This window comes from Suricata suricatta, chromosome 2, assembly GCF_006229205.1.
Source record: "Suricata suricatta isolate VVHF042 chromosome 2, meerkat_22Aug2017_6uvM2_HiC, whole genome shotgun sequence".
Classification (NCBI taxonomy): Eukaryota; Metazoa; Chordata; class Mammalia; order Carnivora; family Herpestidae; genus Suricata; species Suricata suricatta.
Window position 1 is genome coordinate 132,628,837 of NC_043701.1, and position 20,521 is coordinate 132,649,357.

General features: G+C 56.5%; 1 protein-coding gene across 1 annotated transcript in view; it reads left to right on the forward strand.

The window, feature by feature from the left end:
* Window positions 1-20,521, forward strand: part of ADAMTS14 (ADAM metallopeptidase with thrombospondin type 1 motif 14) — an 86,673-nt gene that overhangs the window by 49,527 nt on the left and 16,625 nt on the right. The window contains exons 6-15 of the mRNA XM_029919760.1: window positions 5,547-5,630; window positions 6,318-6,465; window positions 8,578-8,683; window positions 10,312-10,455; window positions 10,922-11,054; window positions 12,416-12,529; window positions 14,498-14,646; window positions 16,403-16,578; window positions 19,199-19,332; window positions 19,708-19,831. Of these exons, the coding sequence (XP_029775620.1) occupies window positions 5,547-5,630; window positions 6,318-6,465; window positions 8,578-8,683; window positions 10,312-10,455; window positions 10,922-11,054; window positions 12,416-12,529; window positions 14,498-14,646; window positions 16,403-16,578; window positions 19,199-19,332; window positions 19,708-19,831 (1,312 nt within the window). The remainder of the gene's footprint in view (window positions 1-5,546; window positions 5,631-6,317; window positions 6,466-8,577; window positions 8,684-10,311; window positions 10,456-10,921; window positions 11,055-12,415; window positions 12,530-14,497; window positions 14,647-16,402; window positions 16,579-19,198; window positions 19,333-19,707; window positions 19,832-20,521) is intronic.

Genomic DNA, 20,521 nt, shown 5'->3' on the forward strand with positions numbered 1-20,521 from the left:
GTCTGGAGCAGCCCGAGGAGGTGCGGCAGCTCCTGGATGTGGCCTTGTAGCAAAAGCAAAGGACATCGGGGGAAAGAGGGGAAATCTGAAACAAGTATGGGCTTCTACTAATAATAATGCATCAGTTTGGGTTCATGAGTTGTGATGAACCATGGTAATGGCAGATGTTGACCGTGGTGGGGCCCTCAGGAACTCTCTGGATTGTGCTTGCAGCTCTTCTGTCAATCTAAAACTATTCTAAAATCAACAATATATATTAATTAAAAAGAGAAGAAGGGACAGTGCTTCCTTCCGGGCAGGTTGCTGGGAGAGTCCGTGAGGTCAGGCATGGGCTGTGGCTCCTGTTTGAGCATGGGGTGGGGGTGGGGTGGGGGCTTGAGACCCTGGGGTCGTGCTTTCTCAGCATGGCCCTGCTCTATTTTTTTTTTTAATGCTTTTTATTTATTTATTTTTTGAGAGAGAGAGAGAGACAGTGTGATTAGGGGAGGTCCAGAGAGAGAGGGAGACACAGAATCTAAAGCAGGTTCCAGGCTCTGAGCTAGCAGTCAGCACAGAGCCTGATGCAGGGCTTGAAGCCACGAACCATGAGATCATGACCTGAGCCAAAGCCAGACACTTAACCGACTGAGCCACCCAGGCGCCCCGGCCCTCCCCTATTTGAGACCTGCCCCAACTTGGCTGTCGGGCTGGTGGACATGCTGCTCTGAGCTCATGAGGCAGTGTTCCCTAGCATTGTGCGGTTGGCTCTGGCTGGAGACCATTCCCTTCTGGACCCCTGTCCCTGCACTGCTGGAGAAGCCTATTTAGGCCTGGCCCTGAAAGGAAGGCGGCCAGCTATCCTCACCTTGCCCCCACCATGGGCTCCCCAGGGGCCTAGCTTCTCTTACATTATCATGTACCTTCTCCCTTCTGTTGTTTTGTGCCCCCTTGACCAGAGACAGTCCTGATCTTTGCTTGTTTTTCTAGTATATATCCAGTGGCCATCCCAAGCCAGTATCTGATGTGGAACCCTACCCTGGGGTCTTGGCAGATGATGTTGAACTTGGCGGAGGTGGGGAAGAAGGAGACCAGACACTGTTCTTTTCTGCCCTGTGGGATGTCTCGCTGTGTCACGCTGGTGTCCACGACCACGAGAAGTAGTTCCCGATCTCCCCAGAGCTGGTGCTCAGGCCTGGCCTTTGGCATCCGGGGGTGGAGGCTGACAGCCAGCTATGGAGTGCACGGCCAGAGGAGAGCCTGTGGGGGGCCGCCCGTGCATGTGTTGCAGAGGGCCAGGGTCCTAGACCTCTCAGGTGGCTGCGCCTCCTGGCTGTGGCCCCAGCACCAGCTTATGGCTGTGGCTGGGACCAGGCGGTTCTGCAACCCTGTCCAGATGCCTCCTTGGCCTGTGAGAAGGGTCAGGACAGCTTCAGCTGGATCAGAGCCCTAAGGTGTCCCTCAGGGGCTGGGGGTGATGGGGGTGTGTGCCAACGAGGGTGGCAGGGGACCCCAGAGATGGACCGTACCAGGTGATGTGGAATGCCGGGGCCAGCTCCACCTCTTTTTATTTTTTTCAAGTTTTATTTATTTTGAGAGAGAGGGAGAGGGAGCACATGAGCAGGGGCAGGGCAGAGAGAGGGAGAGAGAGAGAATCCCAAGCAGGTTCCACATGATCATTGCAGAACCCGATGTAGGGCTCGAACTCACGAACTGTGAGATCACGACCTGAGCTAAAATTATGAGTTGGACACTGAACGGACTGAGCCACCCACGTACCTCTTGCTTCCCTGCCTCCCCCTTTTTTCAAATGAGGGAATAAGAGTGTGAAATAGAATTATTTTTATCATCCTTATTTAGCATAAGAAAAGACTAGACTTGCTCATGGCTGAACCTTGCTGCTCTCAGGACTGTTGATGCAGTCTTGTACCCCGGGCCACCTTTTGGGGATCACTTTCCATCTTACTTTCCTGCAGACCTGCAGACAGTGGGGTCTGTGTGGATCCGTTTCTTTCCTTGACAATGGCTTCTTTCATGGTGGTTCTTACAGGCCGGTTTGCTGGGCCCGGGACTGTGGGTCGATGGTTTCTTTATCTCGGTTCTTTGGTGGTATTACTTCAGCGGCTCCCCGGTCACTGCTGAAAACCTACCCCTAACCAGATGGATGGTCCTTTTTTGGCAAGTGGCCTGTCCTCTCTCTCTCACCGCTTGGAAGGTTTTCTGTTTGACTGACGTGAGCACGGAGGGAAGTCCCCCGAGAGACGGTGGCCGCCATCTCTCCCCAGGAACAAAGCAGATATACTCCGTGGGACTTCCACAGAGAGACTTGAGGCCAGTGGAGGAGGTGGATGGAAAGACTGAAAGGCGCTGGAGGCGCCCGGAACTTTCTAACAGGCTAGCACACACGTTGCTGGAAGTGTGAGAGTGGGGGTGGGAAGAGATTCCCATCTCGGGCAGGGCTGGCCTCAGCTGCCCTGACTACCACCAGCCTGGGGCTCTCTTGATAGCTCCAATGACTCCTGCTTTCTCTCCCCTGCTCCGAACCTCTGCCCATCTCCTCTGAAAGGCCCATGACCTTCTCCAGCAGGACCCGTTCTGGGCTCTCAGCAAGTCTTCCATAACCCCTCCCTTCCACGTGTACACCATCTCCCTCCCCCCACAGTCCTGGGGTCTGTGTACACCCATCACTGAACCATTTGGCCACCAGATCATTTCAAAGTGCTGTGCTGGGCGAAGTCTCTCCAATGATGTGTCCCCGTCTGCTTGCTCAGTATTTGCATTTAGGCCAAGTTACCCAGAGTGGGCAGTGGCCTCAGGAGGCCCCACTCAACTCCCACCAGGGATGGACACTCGGGCTCCGATTCTGACTCCTGTTCAGAGAATCCCCCAGTCCCACCGTGAGGACTTGCCAGTGTCCTGGGCCGGAGACGCCAGCCACTGGAGCAGGTGTCACTGGAGGCTCAGGTGGCTGGGTTTGGCCTGCTGAGTGCGGGGACAGTAATGAAGGATTCGGGCAGCAATCAGCCTGGCCCACTCTGGAGAGAGGGCAGGAAGCCGGTGGCCCCCTGAGCATTTCCACATGCCTAGAGGCCCTGCCGATGCCTCCATCCGAGCATTCCAGGGACTGATCTCTTTTCCTGCCCTGGGGCGGCCAATGGGTTCACATGTGTACATGTGGGGCGCAGATGTGGCTGTGTAGAGCATGCCCTGCTCATCACCCCGTCCCTGGTCTGCTTGCGTGCAGGACACATCAGGGAGGTCTGAGACCTTGACTGCTCCCCGTGTAGAAGGAAGGCCACGTTCTGAGTTGGAGGGTCTGACGTGTCAAGGTCATTTAAGAGTTACTCTGTTGCAGATTGTTTTGGCAGAACAACAAAGAATTCTTAGGTTGGACTTCCATTAGGGGAACCTGTATGTGTGGCCGACTGGCACCCCTGTCTTCCACCCCACAGTCCTCCTAGGGTGAGTCAGGGGCCCAGAGGTTAAGAAGGACATCATTGCTTTCTGCATTTGGGGACTCTGTTCCGGTGGTGTCTGGTGTCTGCTGGGGGGAGGGGCAGGAGGAAAGAAGTACCGGTGCCCATTGCACTTTCTGTCATTCCCTGTGCTGGGATGTCGGCGGGGGGGGGGGCTGCTGCCCCACAGTGGGCACTGGTCTTTGGTCTCTACTGGGTCCAGATGTGGGTGTCAGGTTAGGCCCTGGCAGAAGGCTGACACAGGTAGCTCTGGCATCTGCACGCTCACAAGGCAGGCAGCTTCCAGACCTGGGGGCGTGGGTGGGGGTCCCCTGGTACACACGGCCTCAGCTGCCAAGGTCTCGCCCCTCCTGGCTCTCCCCCGCCTGTGGGACTCTCAGATGGAGGGTTGGCAGCGCCGTCCCCCTCCATTTGCTACACAGTGGTCCCTATGTGGGTCACAGGCCAGTTGCTTTGCTCATGGGTAAAGGGGATGGGGAGGCAGAAGTGGTGAGAGCAGGGCCATGCGTGGAACTCCATGCCGGCTCCTGGGAAGATGCGTGGGCAGGAGTCAGAGGCTGGGATCCACTCCTGCCTCTCTGTGTGGCCCGCTCACTGTTCCCAGATGTCGAGGTGGCATGAGATGTCCACACGCCAACCCTATGCCAGCCATTAGGATCTCCATTCTACAGAAACAAACAGGTATCCTAAGGAGTCGCCTGACGTGCCCCAAGCCACCCAGCACACAGGGCAGAGCTAGGATTTGAACCCGGGACTCTGGCCCCCAGTAGCTGCAATGCTTCACGAGTGCTGTGTTCTGACACTGACTTGCTGAGCAAGTCACTTCTCTCGGGGCTTACATCCAGCTCGGGGACTAGTTACATAAGTTGTGGCCCATCACACACAGATGTTAGAGAGGATACTTTAAATTTTTTTTTATTTATTTGGGGGGGAAAGGGCAGAGAGAGAGGGAGAGAACCCCAAGCAAGCTCCACACGTCCAGCACAGAGCCCGACGTGGGGCTTGACCCCACAAACCTCGAGATCATAACCTGAGCCAAAACGGGGACTCGGATGGGTTACCACCGAGTTAGCCACACGCAGCCCCTAGAGAGGATGCTTTTAAACATACAGGATATGTTTCAGGAAACAAGCAATGGATAAACAGTATGATTACTATTTTGTAAATTGAAACTCCCCTGCACCCCACACCCCCACACTCACACACACACATGTTAACTGTGGTTATTATATGTCAGGCTGATTGTTGTTTGATTTTCTTCTTTCACCTTTTTTGAACTATTCAAAGTTTACAGGGTGAAATGTTTTGTATTCAGAAAAAATGAAAACAAAGAACCTGGAATTGTTCAAGGGGCATCCTTAGGAGATGGGCACTGAGGGGAGGGTGAGCTCTCTCAGGCAGATGCTTGTCCGTCTGGCATGGACACTGTTCTGGGCTCTCCTGATTAGGAGAGTAGGAAGGGCAGCATTCTTTGGTGGACTGTGCCAGGCCCTGCCCCACGGGTCCATGGGCCTCTGAGAGAAGAGAGCTTTCCAGTACCATGGTCCTCGAACTTGACCATGGCCGAACATCACTAGATTGGAGACTCTGACTTGGGAGGTGGGCCTGAGGCTCTGCATTTCCAAGGTCCCTGCGAACTTTCCCTTGGATTTGCCCAGGAAAAGTGCCCGGGCACTACGGAGCAGACAGACAATTCTGGGGGCAATTGAAGAGGTACCCAGGGATGTGAGGATGAGGAACCCGGGCCGGGGGACATTTGTGGAAGGACCCTCCTGAGCGTCCGGAAGATCATTCTGTGTCAGAGGCCAGGCCCCTCATACTTGGCTTCGTGGAGAGAGTGAACAGGTGGAAGGAAGTAGGCAGGCCAGAATTTGAATCCCACCTCTGCAGCCCCTTAGCTGTGTGGCCTTGGGAAGGTCAGTTTGCCTCTCTCTGCCTCAGTTGCTTCATCTGTATAGTAGGGAGAAGAATGCTGCCTGATAAGGCCATGGTGAGGATGACACGGGTCAGGTACCCGGCTCAGTCCCTGCTGTGTGGTAGGTTCTTAACAAACGTTTGCCTCCCTTAAAACTGCATGCTCTTTTCTCCTTGCAGGTGGATGAGATTTACCATGACGAATCCCTGGGGGCCCACATAAACATTGCCCTTGTCCGCTTGATCATGGTCGGCTACCGGCAGGTGACCCCTCCCCTCGGCAACTGGCAGGGTTTGGAGGGAGAGGGGGTGTGGGGCCAGTGCATCGGACTGGCTGTGGTGTGGGTAGGGGCTGGTCAGTGTCTCGGAAGCATTTTAGGTTTCCAGAATCAGAACCCTGAGACCATCAGAGTTGACGCTTCAGGGACAGAGGCAACTGGGGATATGAAGTGGGCTGAGGAATTTCCTGCAATCTAGAAGCAGGCAGAACTACACCCGCCAGGTGCAGACCCCTCTCCCTGAGGAACCCATAAGGTAGAGGGCTCCGAGCAGGGCAGTGGCCAAGACAAGGTTGGACCCTGGGGCCCTGGGCTCTGCAATCCTAGACTCAGCGGTTGCTTCTTCTCCCCCAAATGGGGGTAGCAACAGCACTTGCCTCCAGGGGCTGTTGTGAAGATTAGAGGAGACCACGAACATAAGGCTCAGATGTGCTCAGAACAATGCCTGCCTTTCGAGTCAATTGAGGGATGCATGCTGAGCTCCAGCAGACAGGAGTCCCAGCCCGGGGCCTGGCTCTCCAACATTCCCTGAAGGGGGAGGGCCATGCGCTGGCAGCAGAGACCTGGGACAGGCACCTGGGTCCCATGGGACTCAGTGTCCTCTGCCATTGGGAAGGGAGCGACGGGTGCCCAATGGCAACCACTCCCCCGTTGACGCTCTTGGCCCCCGCAGTCTCTGAGCCTGATCGAGCGGGGGAACCCGTCTCGAAGCCTGGAGCAGGTGTGTCGCTGGGCACAGTCTCAGCAGCGCCGGGACCCCAGCCACGCAGAGCACCACGACCACGTGGTCTTCCTTACCCGCCAGGACTTTGGGCCCTCAGGTACGCAAGGTACTGTATTTGCTGTGGCCAGTGGTGCGCGGCTGCAGGGCAGAGGCCGGGCTTGGGGCTGGGCTGTCTGGGGCCTCCCCGAGGAGGTTTGAGGAGCCAGTCAGCAGAGAGATTCGTGGGACTCTGGAGAAGGACCTGGCCCATCCGGATGGTTTTCTTGGGGACCAGGGTAAGTGAATGGTTCCCACTCTGGTCTCCGAGTCCGCAGATGGCTGTGCTTATGGTCCCTGAGCCTGGCTGCACGCAGGCCCGTTAGCATCTTGAGGGTGCTCTGGTCCCTGCCCTCCGTATCCGTGTGGTCTCATCACAGGCCTCGGGGCACCTAGCAGGGCTCGTGCATGGACACGCTCTGCTCGCAGCACCACACCTCTCTGCCCAGTGACCCAAGCTCACTTCTTCTCCCCCGTCCTCCTCCCTGTCGAGTGGGGCAAAAATAGTTTCTGATTTCCTCCATTCCGGGCCACTGCAAGGGCTGACGGAGGCATGAAATAAATGTCTGTGGCTGTGCGTGCTCTGCACACACACGTGAAGCTCTGGTCGCTCCCAGCTTTTCCTGTGGGGAAACAGAGGCACAGAGTGGCAAAGACACTTGCCCATGTCCCAGTGCAGAGAGGAGACAGAGCTGAAACTCTGATCGGATCTTCAGGCTCCACTTTGAGGGCTTTCTAGTTTTTTCTGGTTTGATTCTAGAAGAGAGTCAGCTGGCCATGCCTCTGCCCAAAGGTTCCTTGTCTGAATCCTGGAAGTCTCAAGTGTAGGCTTGCTCACACACACACACACACACACACACACACACACACACACACAGATACACGCACAGATATACACATACATGGATACACACGCTTACACACACGGATACATGTACATGCGCACACACATGCTCATGCACAGACATACCAACACATATGCACACACTACACACACAGACATGTATGCATGTGCACACTCAAGTCTAGTGTAGAGTGAACTTCAAATTCCCGGACAGTAGAGGCCCCGGGAACCTCCTCCCCATGGCAGCCTCTCATTATAGGACCCCAGAGCATGTCAGATAAAAGAGCATTTGAACAATTCTGAAGACAGGGCAGAGCTGTCTGCACAACTGCAGCCCCAGGCAGGAGTGCTCTCTGCCCTCACCCCTTCTCCAGACTCTTTCCCTGCCCAGCTTCCCTCCCAGCTGATCACAGGGCCCCAGGGAGGCTGGGAAGCAGGCCCCTTACAATGCAGGCCTCGTGGGCACCTGGGTGGCTCCGTTGATTAAGGGTCCGATTCTTGACTTCCGCTCAGGTCATGTTTTCACGGTTCATGGGACCTGTGGTGACAGCGAGGAGCCTGCTTGGGATTTTCTCTCTCAGCGCCCTCCCCATGTGCATGCGCTTTCTCTCTCTCTCTCAAAATAAATGAGTGAATGAATGAATAAAAAAGAATTCAGGCCTCACACACAATAGCTGCTTAGCAAACGTCGCTGTGGCTGCTCCGTGCAGCCTCCGGCACTGCCTTGCTTGTTGTCCCCAGCACGTCCCCCACTCCCCTGCCCTGCAGAGTCTTTCTTGTCCTCTGGGCTTGGCCCCGTGCCATTCCCTGGTGGCCATCAACCCTCCTGGTTGAATCCGTTCTCTCCCGCACGCGCCCCATGCACATGCTTGGTGCTGCCTGCCTGTAGCCTGTGAGCCCTCCTACCACCTAGTCTCTCTGCTAAGCCGTCTGCTCTCTAAGTGTGTGTGTGTGTGTGTGTGTGTGTGGCAGCCGCAGGGGCAGGGCAGGGGGCTTGGGTCTGATTCCAGTATCAGGGGCTGGCTAGAGGGGCACGGCGTGGAAGTCGGGTTTGGGCAGGCTTGGGGCATCTGGAAATCCCACTGACTCGATGAGAAAAGGCTGTGGGCCCTCAGGGGCACTGTGGAGCGTTAGGGTGTGGGGGCATTTGGCTTGGAGTTGCTGTGCTGGGTGGGGGGCACTTTGCAAGGATCTGTCTTCCTCCAGGTACCCTCTGGCAGTGACCACATCAGGGTGTCCCCTCAGTGGCTGGCCGGGCACAGACCTCATCGAGTCCTGCTTCACCTCCCCATGACCTCTCTCTGTACCCTCTCTCCCTCTCCCTGGCAGGGTATGCACCTGTCACTGGCATGTGCCACCCGCTGAGAAGCTGTACCCTCAACCACGAGGATGGCTTCTCGTCGGCCTTCGTGGTGGCCCATGAGACTGGCCACGTGTAAGTGGCACCGGGAGGGCGGGTTGTGCTCCTCACAGTCCGAGGGGTTCTGCGGGTGTGGGAGGCTTTATCCCAGATTGGTTTTATCCAGGGTCCCAGGAGATGCAAGAGTTGCTGCCCATGCACTGAGGCCTGGCCCTGGTGGGGACAGAGCCCAGGGACCCAGATGGCAATTCTGGGCCTGCTTTGGGTCCAAGCCCCCAAATGCCAGGGCCATGGAAAACCAGATGTGGCCCTGCCTTTGGGCAGGCAGATGCAGTGTCCCATCATAGGAGGTGGTGTCTCCTCTGTGGATACTCCTTATCCCTCGTCCCATCCACAACTCGAGGCCCTTCTGAGAGCTGTTCCAGCCCACCCTGGTGCTCAATGCACATCAGAGTGCTGGTCTGAGCCCATCCTCAACAGGTGCACATAGGCTCAAGCCTCGGGCTGGGCTGGCAGCTTGCTTGCTTGATCCTTGGACCTGGATTTTGTTTAGAGCATATCCATTCATTCATTCGACCAGTATTTCTTGAGCATCTACTGTGCACCAGGCCCTGTGGTAGGAATGGACTGCCATGGAGAATAGGCCAGAGAAGCTACGTTCCGGGAGAAAGCAGATAAGCCACTGTCACCTAGCATGTCCTCTGGTAACACGCACATGCTACAGTCTTGCCTGGTCTGCCCACCAGGCAGTGCTGAGGGATGCACTCCTCACCCGGCCCCTCCCAGGGCACACGTGGAGTGAGAGCTGTTTCCTGCAGGTGAAGGGCCTGGGGAGCAGGGGAGAAGGCCTGCCCAGAGAGGGTCTGCCTCCCACTGTCTGCTGGGCCCCTCTCCACGCTGGCCCAGAGACTATGCGGACTTCATCCCAGCCCTGGCCCTCACTGGGTGGGGACCCCTTCTCTCCGGGGCCTCAGTTTCCTCATTCCGCACCCAGGATATCTCTGAGGTCTCTTCCTGCCCTGGAAGCCCATGGGTTCTCATGGTTTAGAGCCGGGGGGTTTGTCTTCCTGTATGTGGGAGGTGGGGGAGAGGTTCCACTCTTCCCAGGGCAGAGGCCTCTCCCTGTGGAAAGACAAGGTCAGTCCTAGAGGTCCATGTGTCTGTCTGTCTAGTGGTCAAGGCCAGATGCAGCCACCTGGGAGTACTTGAGAATTTAGAACCTCTGGGCTTTGGCATTAACTGCTCATTATAAAAAACAAGCTTTTGAATTTAGTCTATCGTCATGTGTACCAAGCCCAAAGCTCTGTGCTAAAGTACTGCAGGGTCTCGGAGAAGCCCTGAGTCTGGTGGGGAGGAGACAGCCATTTGGCACATGAGGTGTTAAAGGCGGGCAGGCAGTCCCCACTCTGGGAGGTAAACTCTCCATCAGGGTGGCCAGGGAGGATGTCCGGTATAGGAGCGGGGCTTGAGCTGACCATGGAAGGTGTGAGGGCGTGAGTGGGGGCTGAGGAGGGGACAGGGGGGTGGAAAGAGTCCAGCCGTACTGGGAAGTAGTGGGGGCGGGGGACCCTCAGCCTCCGTCCAGTCTGAAGCCTGGTCAGGGCATGATCTCCCATGGCTGGTCCACCTGCCCATTTTCCCAGGGACAGGCTCCCTGGCGTGACTCGGGACTCCCCTCTGTTCCTCCCTCCACCACCCTCTAGGCTCGGCATGGAGCACGATGGTCAGGGGAATGGCTGCGCAGATGAGAGCAGCCTGGGCAGCATCATGGCGCCCCTGGTGCAGGCTGCCTTCCATCGCTTCCACTGGTCCCGCTGCAGCAAAGTGGAGCTCAGCCGCTACCTCCCGTAGGTCACCTGCACCTCCGGGCTGGGGACTGGGGAGCATGCGACCTTCCATTCCGTCTGCCCCCAGCCATCCCCCTCCCAGTACCACCCTGCCCCTGATGGTTCTCAGGTCTTCAGGGGCACCGAGGCCCAGGACAAGCTTAGACTCAGGAGCCAAGGCCTGCAATGGGTGCAGAGGGGATTTGGGTGGGGCAGGTGCGGACAGAGATACTGTCCCCAACCTCACTCGGAGCTGGCCAGGCCCCAAGCGCAGCGGATGTGGCGACCTGACTTTTCTCCCCTTGGTGCAACGAGCACTCAGGTCACCCAGGAACCAGGCCTTCCTCCCTGGAAGACACAGCTCCTGGCAGAGGGCAGCAGGGACACAGGGTGCAGGCCTTCTTTGCTCGTTAGACCCCCACCTCTGGGAGGGGAGAGCTCGGGAACTCCTAACTCAGCCTGGCTCACCTCCTGTCTCCACCGGCAGCTCCTACGACTGCCTCCTCGATGACCCGTTTGCACCCACCTGGCCGCAGCCCCCGGAGCTGCCGGGCATCGACTACTCGATGGACGAACAGTGCCGCTTTGACTTCGGCTCTGGATACCATACCTGCTCTGCGGTGAGTTCCCACCAGCCTCTGACTGCTGGAGACACAAGGCCGGGTCCTTCTGTGACCCAGGCCGGTCATCCACAGGAAGGTCAGCCCCTTCCTCCCTGCTGGCCAGGTGGCCTGGCGATGGGCCCACAGGCTTGGGGCCAGCTGCCATGGGGGGAAGGATCCAGGGTGACCAGAACCCAGCACTGCCACCTTCTGCTACACACATGCCGCATCCAGTCCCACCTTTGGGGGCAGGTGTGTACAGTGGCTGGAGGCTGCTTTACTCCTGGGAAAAATGGAACTGAGTAGAACAGAGAGGGCAGGTGGCTGACGGGATCCCAGCCGGGCTGGCTCTTAGGGAGCTTAGCCGCCCAGCAGTCATCTGTCAGATCAGGCCCTGGGCTCTGGCCTGATGGATCAATGGTTGCCTCCGTCTGGTCTTAGGGATTTGGTAGGATGTTTCGGGCTAATGTGTTACCTTAGGGAAATTCTTCTGTGTCCCCACATACCCTCTCTCCAGGGGGTGAATTGCAAGCCCCCCACTGCACCCCATGCCCAGGAGCCACATACAGGGGAGCATTGCCCTTCCTCACCCCACAGGATGGGACAAGGGAGAGCCTGGCCCTGGGGCTCAGCTGGAGCTGCCCAGCAGAGAACGGAAGAGCTGCTAACTGGTGCACCGCAGAGGCTCAGAGAAGGGGACGTCCCGGGGCAGGGCCCTTTCTGAGGGTCAGGCCTCGGTGTCTCAAGTGCCTCAAACCTCCCATCCAGGAATGCCGCCCCCTCCTCAGCTCTGCAGGGCCAGGAGGCTCCGTGCCTGCCCAGGCCGCACCGGGACACGTGGTCTCTGAGCCGGGGGTGGAAAAGGAGTTCAGTGCCCAGGGCTGTATCTGCAGGACACTGGTGTGCCTGGCAGGAGGATGAGAGAAAAAAATCTGGGGCTCCCCTGGACAATGGGAAACAGGAGATTACCAACATCTGGCACAGCCTGGAGAGACTAGGAGGTGGGAGTACTGACCTTGTCTGGGTGCCTTGGGTCCCAGCTAGACCTGCAGCCCCTTGAAGCCCTGATATGCACTGGGCTCAAGGGGCATCGGCAGGCCCAAGCCTCCCCGGAGCCTCAAAGCCTCAAAACCCTAGTCCCTCTCCACTGGCATAGTGGGTTCTGCAAAAGACATAGTGGAGAGAAGAGGGGTCACCGGGGTCCATGGCTCTTGGGTTTCAGTGTGAGGGTGTGGGCCCTCCTGCCTCCTTCACAGCATTCTGGTCTCAGCGTTCTCCACACCGCTCCTCTGACACTGCCCTTTGCCCTCCCCCCACCCAACAACTTGTCAGAGCTGAGAGCCAGTGCCGCCGATGACCCCCGTCCCCTTACCCTGCAGTTCCAGACCTCTGAGCCCTGCAAACAGCTGTGGTGCAGCCACCCTGACAACCCGTACTTCTGCAAGACCAAGAAGGGGCCCCCGCTGGATGGGACCGAGTGTGCCCCTGGCCAGGTACCTGCGGGCTGGGGGCTGCAGCGGGACTGTGCACGTCCCGGGGGAGCCCCTGCTTCCCAGGCGTGTGTGTGCACAGAGCCCCCCATGAATTCATAGGCACACCCTCTAACCCACACCACAGTCACTTGCTCTCTTTGTTCAGAGCTTGGCATCATCTCATAGCCCATCAGGCAGGAAACCTTACCCCCATTTTACAGAGGAGAAGAGTGAGGTCCAGGCTTGGTGAAGGAAGGGATGAAGAGAAGGCTACAGGTGTCCTTCCTGCCCTCTCGGCCACCATGCTGTTTCTCCCACATCCGTGTTGCCTCCCCTGTCCCCGACCTGCCCTTTCACTTGTCACCTGGCATGTGTTTGCCCCCTCGAGCATGTGGGTGTTAGGGCATCATTTGTCAAGGGGACCTCATAGCCAGATCTAAGAGCCCTGAGGGGTTTGGAAACCCACCTCTGCTGTATTTCTGGCCCTGCCCTGATTTCTGTGGTGACCTTGGGCCACTCATTGGACTTCTCTGGGTCCTGCATACCTCTGACCAAGTGGCCTTTCCACTCCTCAGCTTGTTCTGAAGTTCCTGAGTCCCGTCAGAGCAAAGGGGAGAGCCGGGAAGAAGCAGGGTGTTAAGAGAGGTTCAGTGCTTATGACTCAGCCACAGGACATGCCCTGCTAGCCTGCCCTCAGCTCGGAGTCCTCTGCCCTCTCGGGGCTCCGCCCACTCACATCACATCACGTCGCATGCGGAGGATCAGCCCCTTCACAGCTGGATGGGGCGTTCTCTGACCTTGCACGGCCCCGTGGGCTCCATGCCTGGCAGGTTCTAACCCTGGAGGCTCCAGGTGTCTCCAGAATTCTGGGTCCTTCCGTCACAATTTCATGAGGCAGTCAATCCGTGGCTCTCAGTTCGGGCTGCATATTGAAACCATCTGGGGGCTTTAAAAGTCCTCACCCCTAGAACAGGGAGTGACTGCAGATGGGCACGGAGACCTCATTGGGGTGATGGAAATGTTCTCAAATCAGACATGGTGACAATTTGCACAACGCTGTCAATTGTGGAAAATTGTTGACTTGTATGCTTGCCTGGAGAGACTTTTTATGGTATGTGAGGTGTCCACTGCTGCTTTAAAAAATCCCCAATCCTAGAGATTCTGGCTCAGTTGGTCTGGGGTGAAGTTAAGGCATCTAGAATTTTTTTAACGTGTATTTATTCTTCGAGAGAGAGTGTGTGTGCACGTGAGTAGAGGAGAGGCAGAGAGAGAGGGAGACAGAATCTGAAGCAGGCTCCAGGCTCTGAGCTGTCAGCAAAGTCCAACACAGGGCTCAAACTTACAAACCATGAGGCTATGCCAAAGCTGCACGCAGCTAGTAATGGCTGAGCTGGGATTCAAACCCAGGCCTCTCAGACGCCAATCATACACTGCCTCCATCTGTGCATGGATGGACCTCCCTGTTGGGCTGGCTCACCGCCCACAAACACACCTGCCCGTGGCCGCTGGGTGGGGATTTTGAGATACAGAGCCAAGGTCTACTCTAGCTACCATGGAAGACTGTGTCTTCTCTACCCTATCAGCTCTTTTCTCCAGGGTGATAAACCCAATAATTGGATAATTATTACTGGCATTAGCCACACTCTGCCATTTTTAGAGGGCTGCGTGTGCCAGGCACTATCTCCTTGGAGGCTCACAGCCTCCAAGCTCACAGGGCAGGAGCTCACGGGGGCAGGTGCTGTTACCCGCCATGGACACTGGGGGAACAGGCTCAGGAAGAGGAGTCCTCTGCTGAAGGTCACTTGGGTCACATCACGGGTGGGACTCTGTAACCATGAGGCTTGTACTCTTAATGTCCCTTCTCTGGGCTCACCCGGAGGACCCATCAGCTGTGCCGTGTGCACAGTCGGGCACCCTTCATAGCAGGTGAGGCAGCGGGGTGGGGGTGGGGGTGCCCCAGGTAACCTCATTCCCTCTGCTCCATCCCAGTGGTGCTTCAAAGGTCACTGCATCTGGAAGTCGCCGGAGCAGATTTACGGCCAGGATGGAGGCTGGAGCTCCTGGACCAAGTTCGGGTCTTGTTCACGGTCATGCGGGGGTGGCGTTCGATCCCGCAGCCGGAGCTGTGACAATCCCCTGTGAGTGCTCTTGGCTGAGGTGGGGGGAGCAGAGCACCCCCTCCCTGCCTAGGCCTGAGGGGCTGGATGAGGAAGGCACTGGCTTATATCCTAATGGTGAGGACCCAAAATTGTTTGGGGGGGCCAAATCACTGGCCTGACATCGCCCATCGTGCATGACGTCCGAGAATAGGTCTGAACCAGTGATTCTCACACTCTCACGTGCAGGAGACTCTAGGTGGGCCCAAAGAGCCCACCAATCTCACGAGCCCTGCCCATGACCCTGATCGTCTGGCAGTAGATGTGTTTGTTTTCTACCACATGAAGCAAAACTTACATTAATTTTTCTTCACTTAGCTCTTTCTGACATCAAATCCTGCCCTTCACTGCCCCCAGTGAATCCAGCATTCTCGGGGAGCAGCCTGTTTCTCCCCTCATCTCCCCTCTATGGGGATCCCTCCCATGGTTTAGGTATTTCCGAGGGCCGGTGGGCTATGGCCCGCCTCACCCAGGCTGCTCAGAACAGCTTCATGCGAGATGAGGGCTGGCCGCTGTGGCCGTGTGGGTCAGCGGGCTCCAGGGCCCAGGAATGCCGAGCCTCCGCCGAACAGCGGGTCCCTTGGATGCTGTGACTCGGTGGTGGCCACACTCCCTCGGACCCTCAGGAGGGGGTCCTTTGACACTCTGCTGTTTACCTCCAGGGATGGGAAGCTCTCTGCCACCTGGAGGAGCCTAGTCCTGTGTCAGATGACTGTGCTGACCTTGTACAAATAGGAGTAAACAGACCACTCCGTAACTTACACCTGTCGGGGGTGGAGGAGCCGAGGTTGGAGAAGGGCCCGGGTTGTCCCCTCGATCAGAGCTGCCCTCTATCAGACTCCTCTGTAATAATAACTGTTTTTATTTTATGAGGCTGAAGCGAAGTGCTGTATGCTCTCTCAGCACTGTGCCCAGAGCGAATTAAGCACTAATGAATGACAGCTGCTGTTATAATTATTACAGTGTATGGAGCCCTTGCTCTGTGGCGGGTAGAAAGCTGAGTGTCAAGTGCATGAGCCCATGTGACGCCCTGGCATCTGGGAACAGAGTAGCATTAACCTGGGCTTGGATAGTTGGCATCAGGAACGTTCCCCAATGTTCTTACTGTCGTGTCCCATGCCTTTTCTTACTTATTTCTCACAGACACACCAGGGGGTAGGTGAAAGGAGAGAGATCTGGGTCCCACCTTTAAAGAGGAAATTAGGGCTCAGCAAAACTGAGCGACTTCCCCAAGGTTTGCACAGGCAGGACTTGGGGCTAGATCTAGCCAGGCCTTCTTTCTCATTCCAGATCCAAGTCTGTTTTTGCTACTCCTTAGTGTATTAGGATGTGAAGTGGATGCAAATAGGAATTCACCAAGGCACTTCGGGGAGTGCCCCCTGTACGTCAGGCCGTGTGCCATGGTCCAGAGGATACACAGAGATGCATTAAGACTGGTTTCTCTTCCAACCTGACTGGAGAGGGTTCATCATCCCTGTTTCTGCGTTTCTCAGCTCCCCCGCCACCCCCGACCCGCACACACGGGAACAGGTGACATCTGCCCAAGGGGTGGAGAAGAGGAATCCGGAAGGGCTCTGAGCACAGCAGCCCCCACCATGAGGATCCCTCTAGTTTATGTTGGAGGAGCCTCTTTATGCTCCTCTAAAAGGCCAAGCTGACCCTGGTGGCCATGCGGGACGCCTGGCCCTCCCCAGCCCTCCCCCAGCAAGGTCACCGGGTCTCTCTGTGCTTGCCCCAGCCCAGCCTATGGAGGCCGCCTGTGTTCAGGGCCCATGTTCCAGTACCAGGTGTGCAACAGCGAGGAGTGCCCGGGGCCCTACGAGGACTTCCGGGCCCAGCAGTGTGCCAAGCGCAACTCCTACTACACCCACCGGGACGCCAAGCACAGCTGGATCCCCCATGAGCCTGAAGACGGTGAGCGGGCCCTCTCCCCCCCACCGACCATGCCCTTGGGTGTCTGCTAGGTGGGCCTCCCGTGCCTGGGGCCACCAGTGGACATGCCGTCGGCAGGCTGCCTGCCTAGCTTTGTGCAGGCCCTTGTCTTTGGGCCACTGTCCTCCTTAAAGCCGTCCCTGATTTGTGTGCTTATGAGGACTGTTTTCTGGCAGGGAAAATACCTTGAACCAGGGGGCTTTATTTATTTATTTTTTAAGTTTATTTAGTTTTGAGAGAGGAAAAAAGTGAGGGGGGGGAGCGCCTAGGTGGCTCAGCTGGTTAGCATCCAACTTCGGCTCAGGTCATGACCTCATGGTTCGTGAGTTTATGCCCTATGTCGGGCTCTGTGCTGACAGCTCAGTCTGGAGTCTCCTTCAGATTCTGTGTCTCCCTCTCTCTACCCCTTGCCCCCACGTACACTCTCTCTATCTCTCAAAAATAAACGTTAAAATTAAAAAAAAAAAAGAAAGAAAAAGTGAGGTGGGGAAGGGCAGAGAGCAAGGGAGAGAGAGAATCCCAAGCAGGCTGCATACTCTAAGTGTGGAGCCTGATATGGGGCTCAAACCCACAAGCTGTGAGATCATGACCTGAGCCGAAGTTGGACGCTCAACTGACTGAGCCTCCCAGGCGCCCCTTGCACCAGGGACATTTCACCCGCAGGTGCCGAGGAAGCTGGCAGCAGTGTTGGCTCCTGGGGCTGGTGCTTCTCACACGGGTCCTCACCTGGACAGGAAGGCGCTGTCCAGGGGCGAGTGCCCTGGCTTTGCTGAGAGGCTCCGTCCCGTTGCGTACCGTATTTTCAGGGTTTCTGACTGTGCTACTGCTTTAGCAGTTAAGGAAGATGATTTAAAAGGCACACAGATGGGAGCCGGTGGCCAGGGATCCTCATACAGGATCCCTCCAGGCTGCTCTGGGACAGACACAGGCCAGTGCCTGTCTGCTTTGGAGCCTTTCCGTTGATGACTCTTACAGAAACGCTAGATGCCAGCGAGGGGGTGGCATTCATGGCATCTTAGAGCCTTGCAGCTGGAAGGACCCTTAACAGTCCTCTGTGTCCACCTCCCCTGCCAGCCTCTCCCGTGGCCCTTTGGTGGACAGATGCTCACCCCCCACCACACAGCCCTCAGCCTCCAATGGCCCCGACAAGAGCTGCCTTTCCCATCTGAGCCCAGGGCCGCCCAGTCATAGCCCTTGCTCCAGAGTATTAATTGCAGGACAATTCAACTCACATTCAGAATGACAGTCTTCCAGTTGGAAGGGACCTCAGAGTCCTGCCCATTGCCCACCGGTGTACAGACCTCTCCAGAACGTGATTTCAGAGAGGGCTTTCCCTCTGCTTTGAATTCCTCCCACACTGGGGAGCTCACCACTCTCCACTGGCTTTCATGGAGACCCAGAGACCTGCCTGCCTGGGGTGTGCTGGTCAGGGTCCTATCCGTGTGTGAAGTCCAGAGTGGTATTGGATGCTGTGGCTCTGAACTTGAGCCCCTGGGACAAGATGTATTCTGGGAGCCCAGGGACAAGGGGGCAGGGAGCCAGATGGTTCCTTGGAAGATGGGCTAAGGGAATGGCTTGCTTCAAAAGCCTTGCAGATCCATTTGGATCCAAACAAACTTCTATAGTAAGGGGCTCCAAGGCCCATGGGGGCAGCTGGGCTTTGGGATTTCCCAGGACTTTTAGACAAATTCCAGAAAGTTAGCTAAGCCCCAACTTCCCTTTTACTAAGAAGCACAACAAGTGTTTATATGTTCTTTGGAGCCTTCTTTTAAGGACATCAATAGTCCGGATAAGGAAGAGAACAATTAATTCCTCGAACTAGAAAGGGCTTCCTTTCCCTTTTCACTACAGCTTTGTTCTATAAACCCAAACCCAGCTGACTGCCGTGCTTTACTTTCCCACGGCCTCCTGAGCATCTTGAGGTTCATTGTTGTACCTGAGACTGCTGAAGTGTATGTAAAGGTCAGTGCGGGACTCACGTCACACTGCCTTGGTTAGAATCCTGGCTCTTGTATTCAGTGTGTGTGGCTGTGTGGCCTGGAGCAAATTTCTTAACCTCTCTGGTCCTTGGTCGCCTCCTCTGTAATGCTAGAACTTACTGACAAGTTGAAATGAGTCAAGTCACAAAAAACATTTGAAGTTGTACATCAGGAGTGTGCAGGGACACCTGGCTGGTTCAGAGTAGAGCATGTGACTGTTGATCTCAGGATTGTGAGTTCAAGCCCCACATTGGACGTGGAGCCTACCTAACAAAAAAAATTGTGTAAAGGTTTTGGAAGTATCTGGTCCGTGGGAAGCATTCACTAAGTGTTGGCTTATTGTTATGGTTATTACTGTTATTTTATCACTTGATTTTTTTTAGCACCCTGATGCGGCATTTTACTGATCAGGCGTAATAACTAAGGAACGGAGGCTCAGAGAGGTCAGATGATTTGCCCCAGGTCACTAGGTGAATAGGTGCCACATTAGGGCTTGGAGGTCCCAGCTCCACACCCAGAGCTTCGCCCACCACCCAGAACTTCCTACGTGGGACCCACGCTTCCTGGCCAGCCTAGTCTCTCCCAGCACAGCTGGGAATTCTGCATGGCCCCTTTCTCCACAGATGCCCAGAAGTGTGAGCTGATCTGCCGGTCAGAGGACACAGGGGATGTGGTCTTCATGAACCAGGTGGTCCACGACGGGACCCGCTGCAGCTACCGGGACCTGTACAGCGTCTGTGCCCGCGGCGAGTGTGTGGTGGGTTCCCCGCGCCGGGCCGCCCACCTTCTGCCTGCCTGGGGAAGCCGGATGACTACACTGCCTGCCTCTCTGTGCCCGAGGGAGACAGGCATCTCCTCACCTTCCCTACCTAAGACACCCTTGGTCCTCAACATCATCCTGGGATACTAGAAGGGGGTTGTCACCCAACCCATTCGAGGGAAGAGGAGTGGCCAGGTTTAAGACCTGTCTATGTCACATGAGCGGTTTGTGGCAATGACCTGTCCAGGAATGCCTTTGGGTTCAGGGTCAACTCGAGCCTGGGGACTGGGGCAGGAACCAGCGGCTGCCAGCCTGGGGGCGGTGGTGGGGAGCATGGGAGCCTTATCCTGCCAACCCCACCTCTGGCCTCAGCCCGTCGGCTGTGACAGGGAGGTGGGGTCCATGAAGGCAGATGACAAGTGCGGTGTCTGTGGCGGCGACAACTCTCACTGCAGGACTGTGAAGGGGACACTGGGCAAGGCTTCCAAGCAGGCAGGTGAGCAGGCTGGGACTGGGCAATGACCAGGGGTGGCTGGGGCTTGGGCCCAGATGGGGGCCCTTGAGCCTGAGTCCCTTGGGTGGGCCATCCCTCCTCTGCTGGGCCACAGTTCAGGGCCAGGGCCAGGGTGTGGGGAAAGGCACCCGGATCCTGCCTCCAACCCGCCTGGCTGCCCCAGGCCGCTGAGTCAGACTGCAGCTGGCCACAGCTTCTTCCAGTGACTGCTGCCTGCATTTGGGCCCTGGGGCTCAGAAGCATTTTTTCATTGGCCAGTGGGCTGTGATAGGAGCCCAGCCATCTCTTTGGCCCTGGGGCTGTCGTGGGAGTGAGAGCTCAGACACGTCTGAGGATGTGGCCCAGACTGAACTGGAATTATTTTTCTTCTCTCCCCTCTCTCCCTTTTTTGGTCAATTTGTGGTGCTTCCTTTGAACTCCTGGTACCTTGAGTTCTTTGACTTCCCTCCCTTCCATCTGACCACACTTGGCAGTTGAAAAGGACTAGATATTAGTCCTTTACACTCTAGGAAGAATCAGATCCATTTCCCTCTTGGGACTGTCATAGCTTTGCCTCACCTCTCCTTGTGGGGATAAAGTTGGTGGCTTTGAGAGGGGTATGTTTCCAGGCCTGGGATTGGGAGGGCCATGGGACCCAGGACAGCCATGACGATGGCTCAAGGTGTGAGAGAA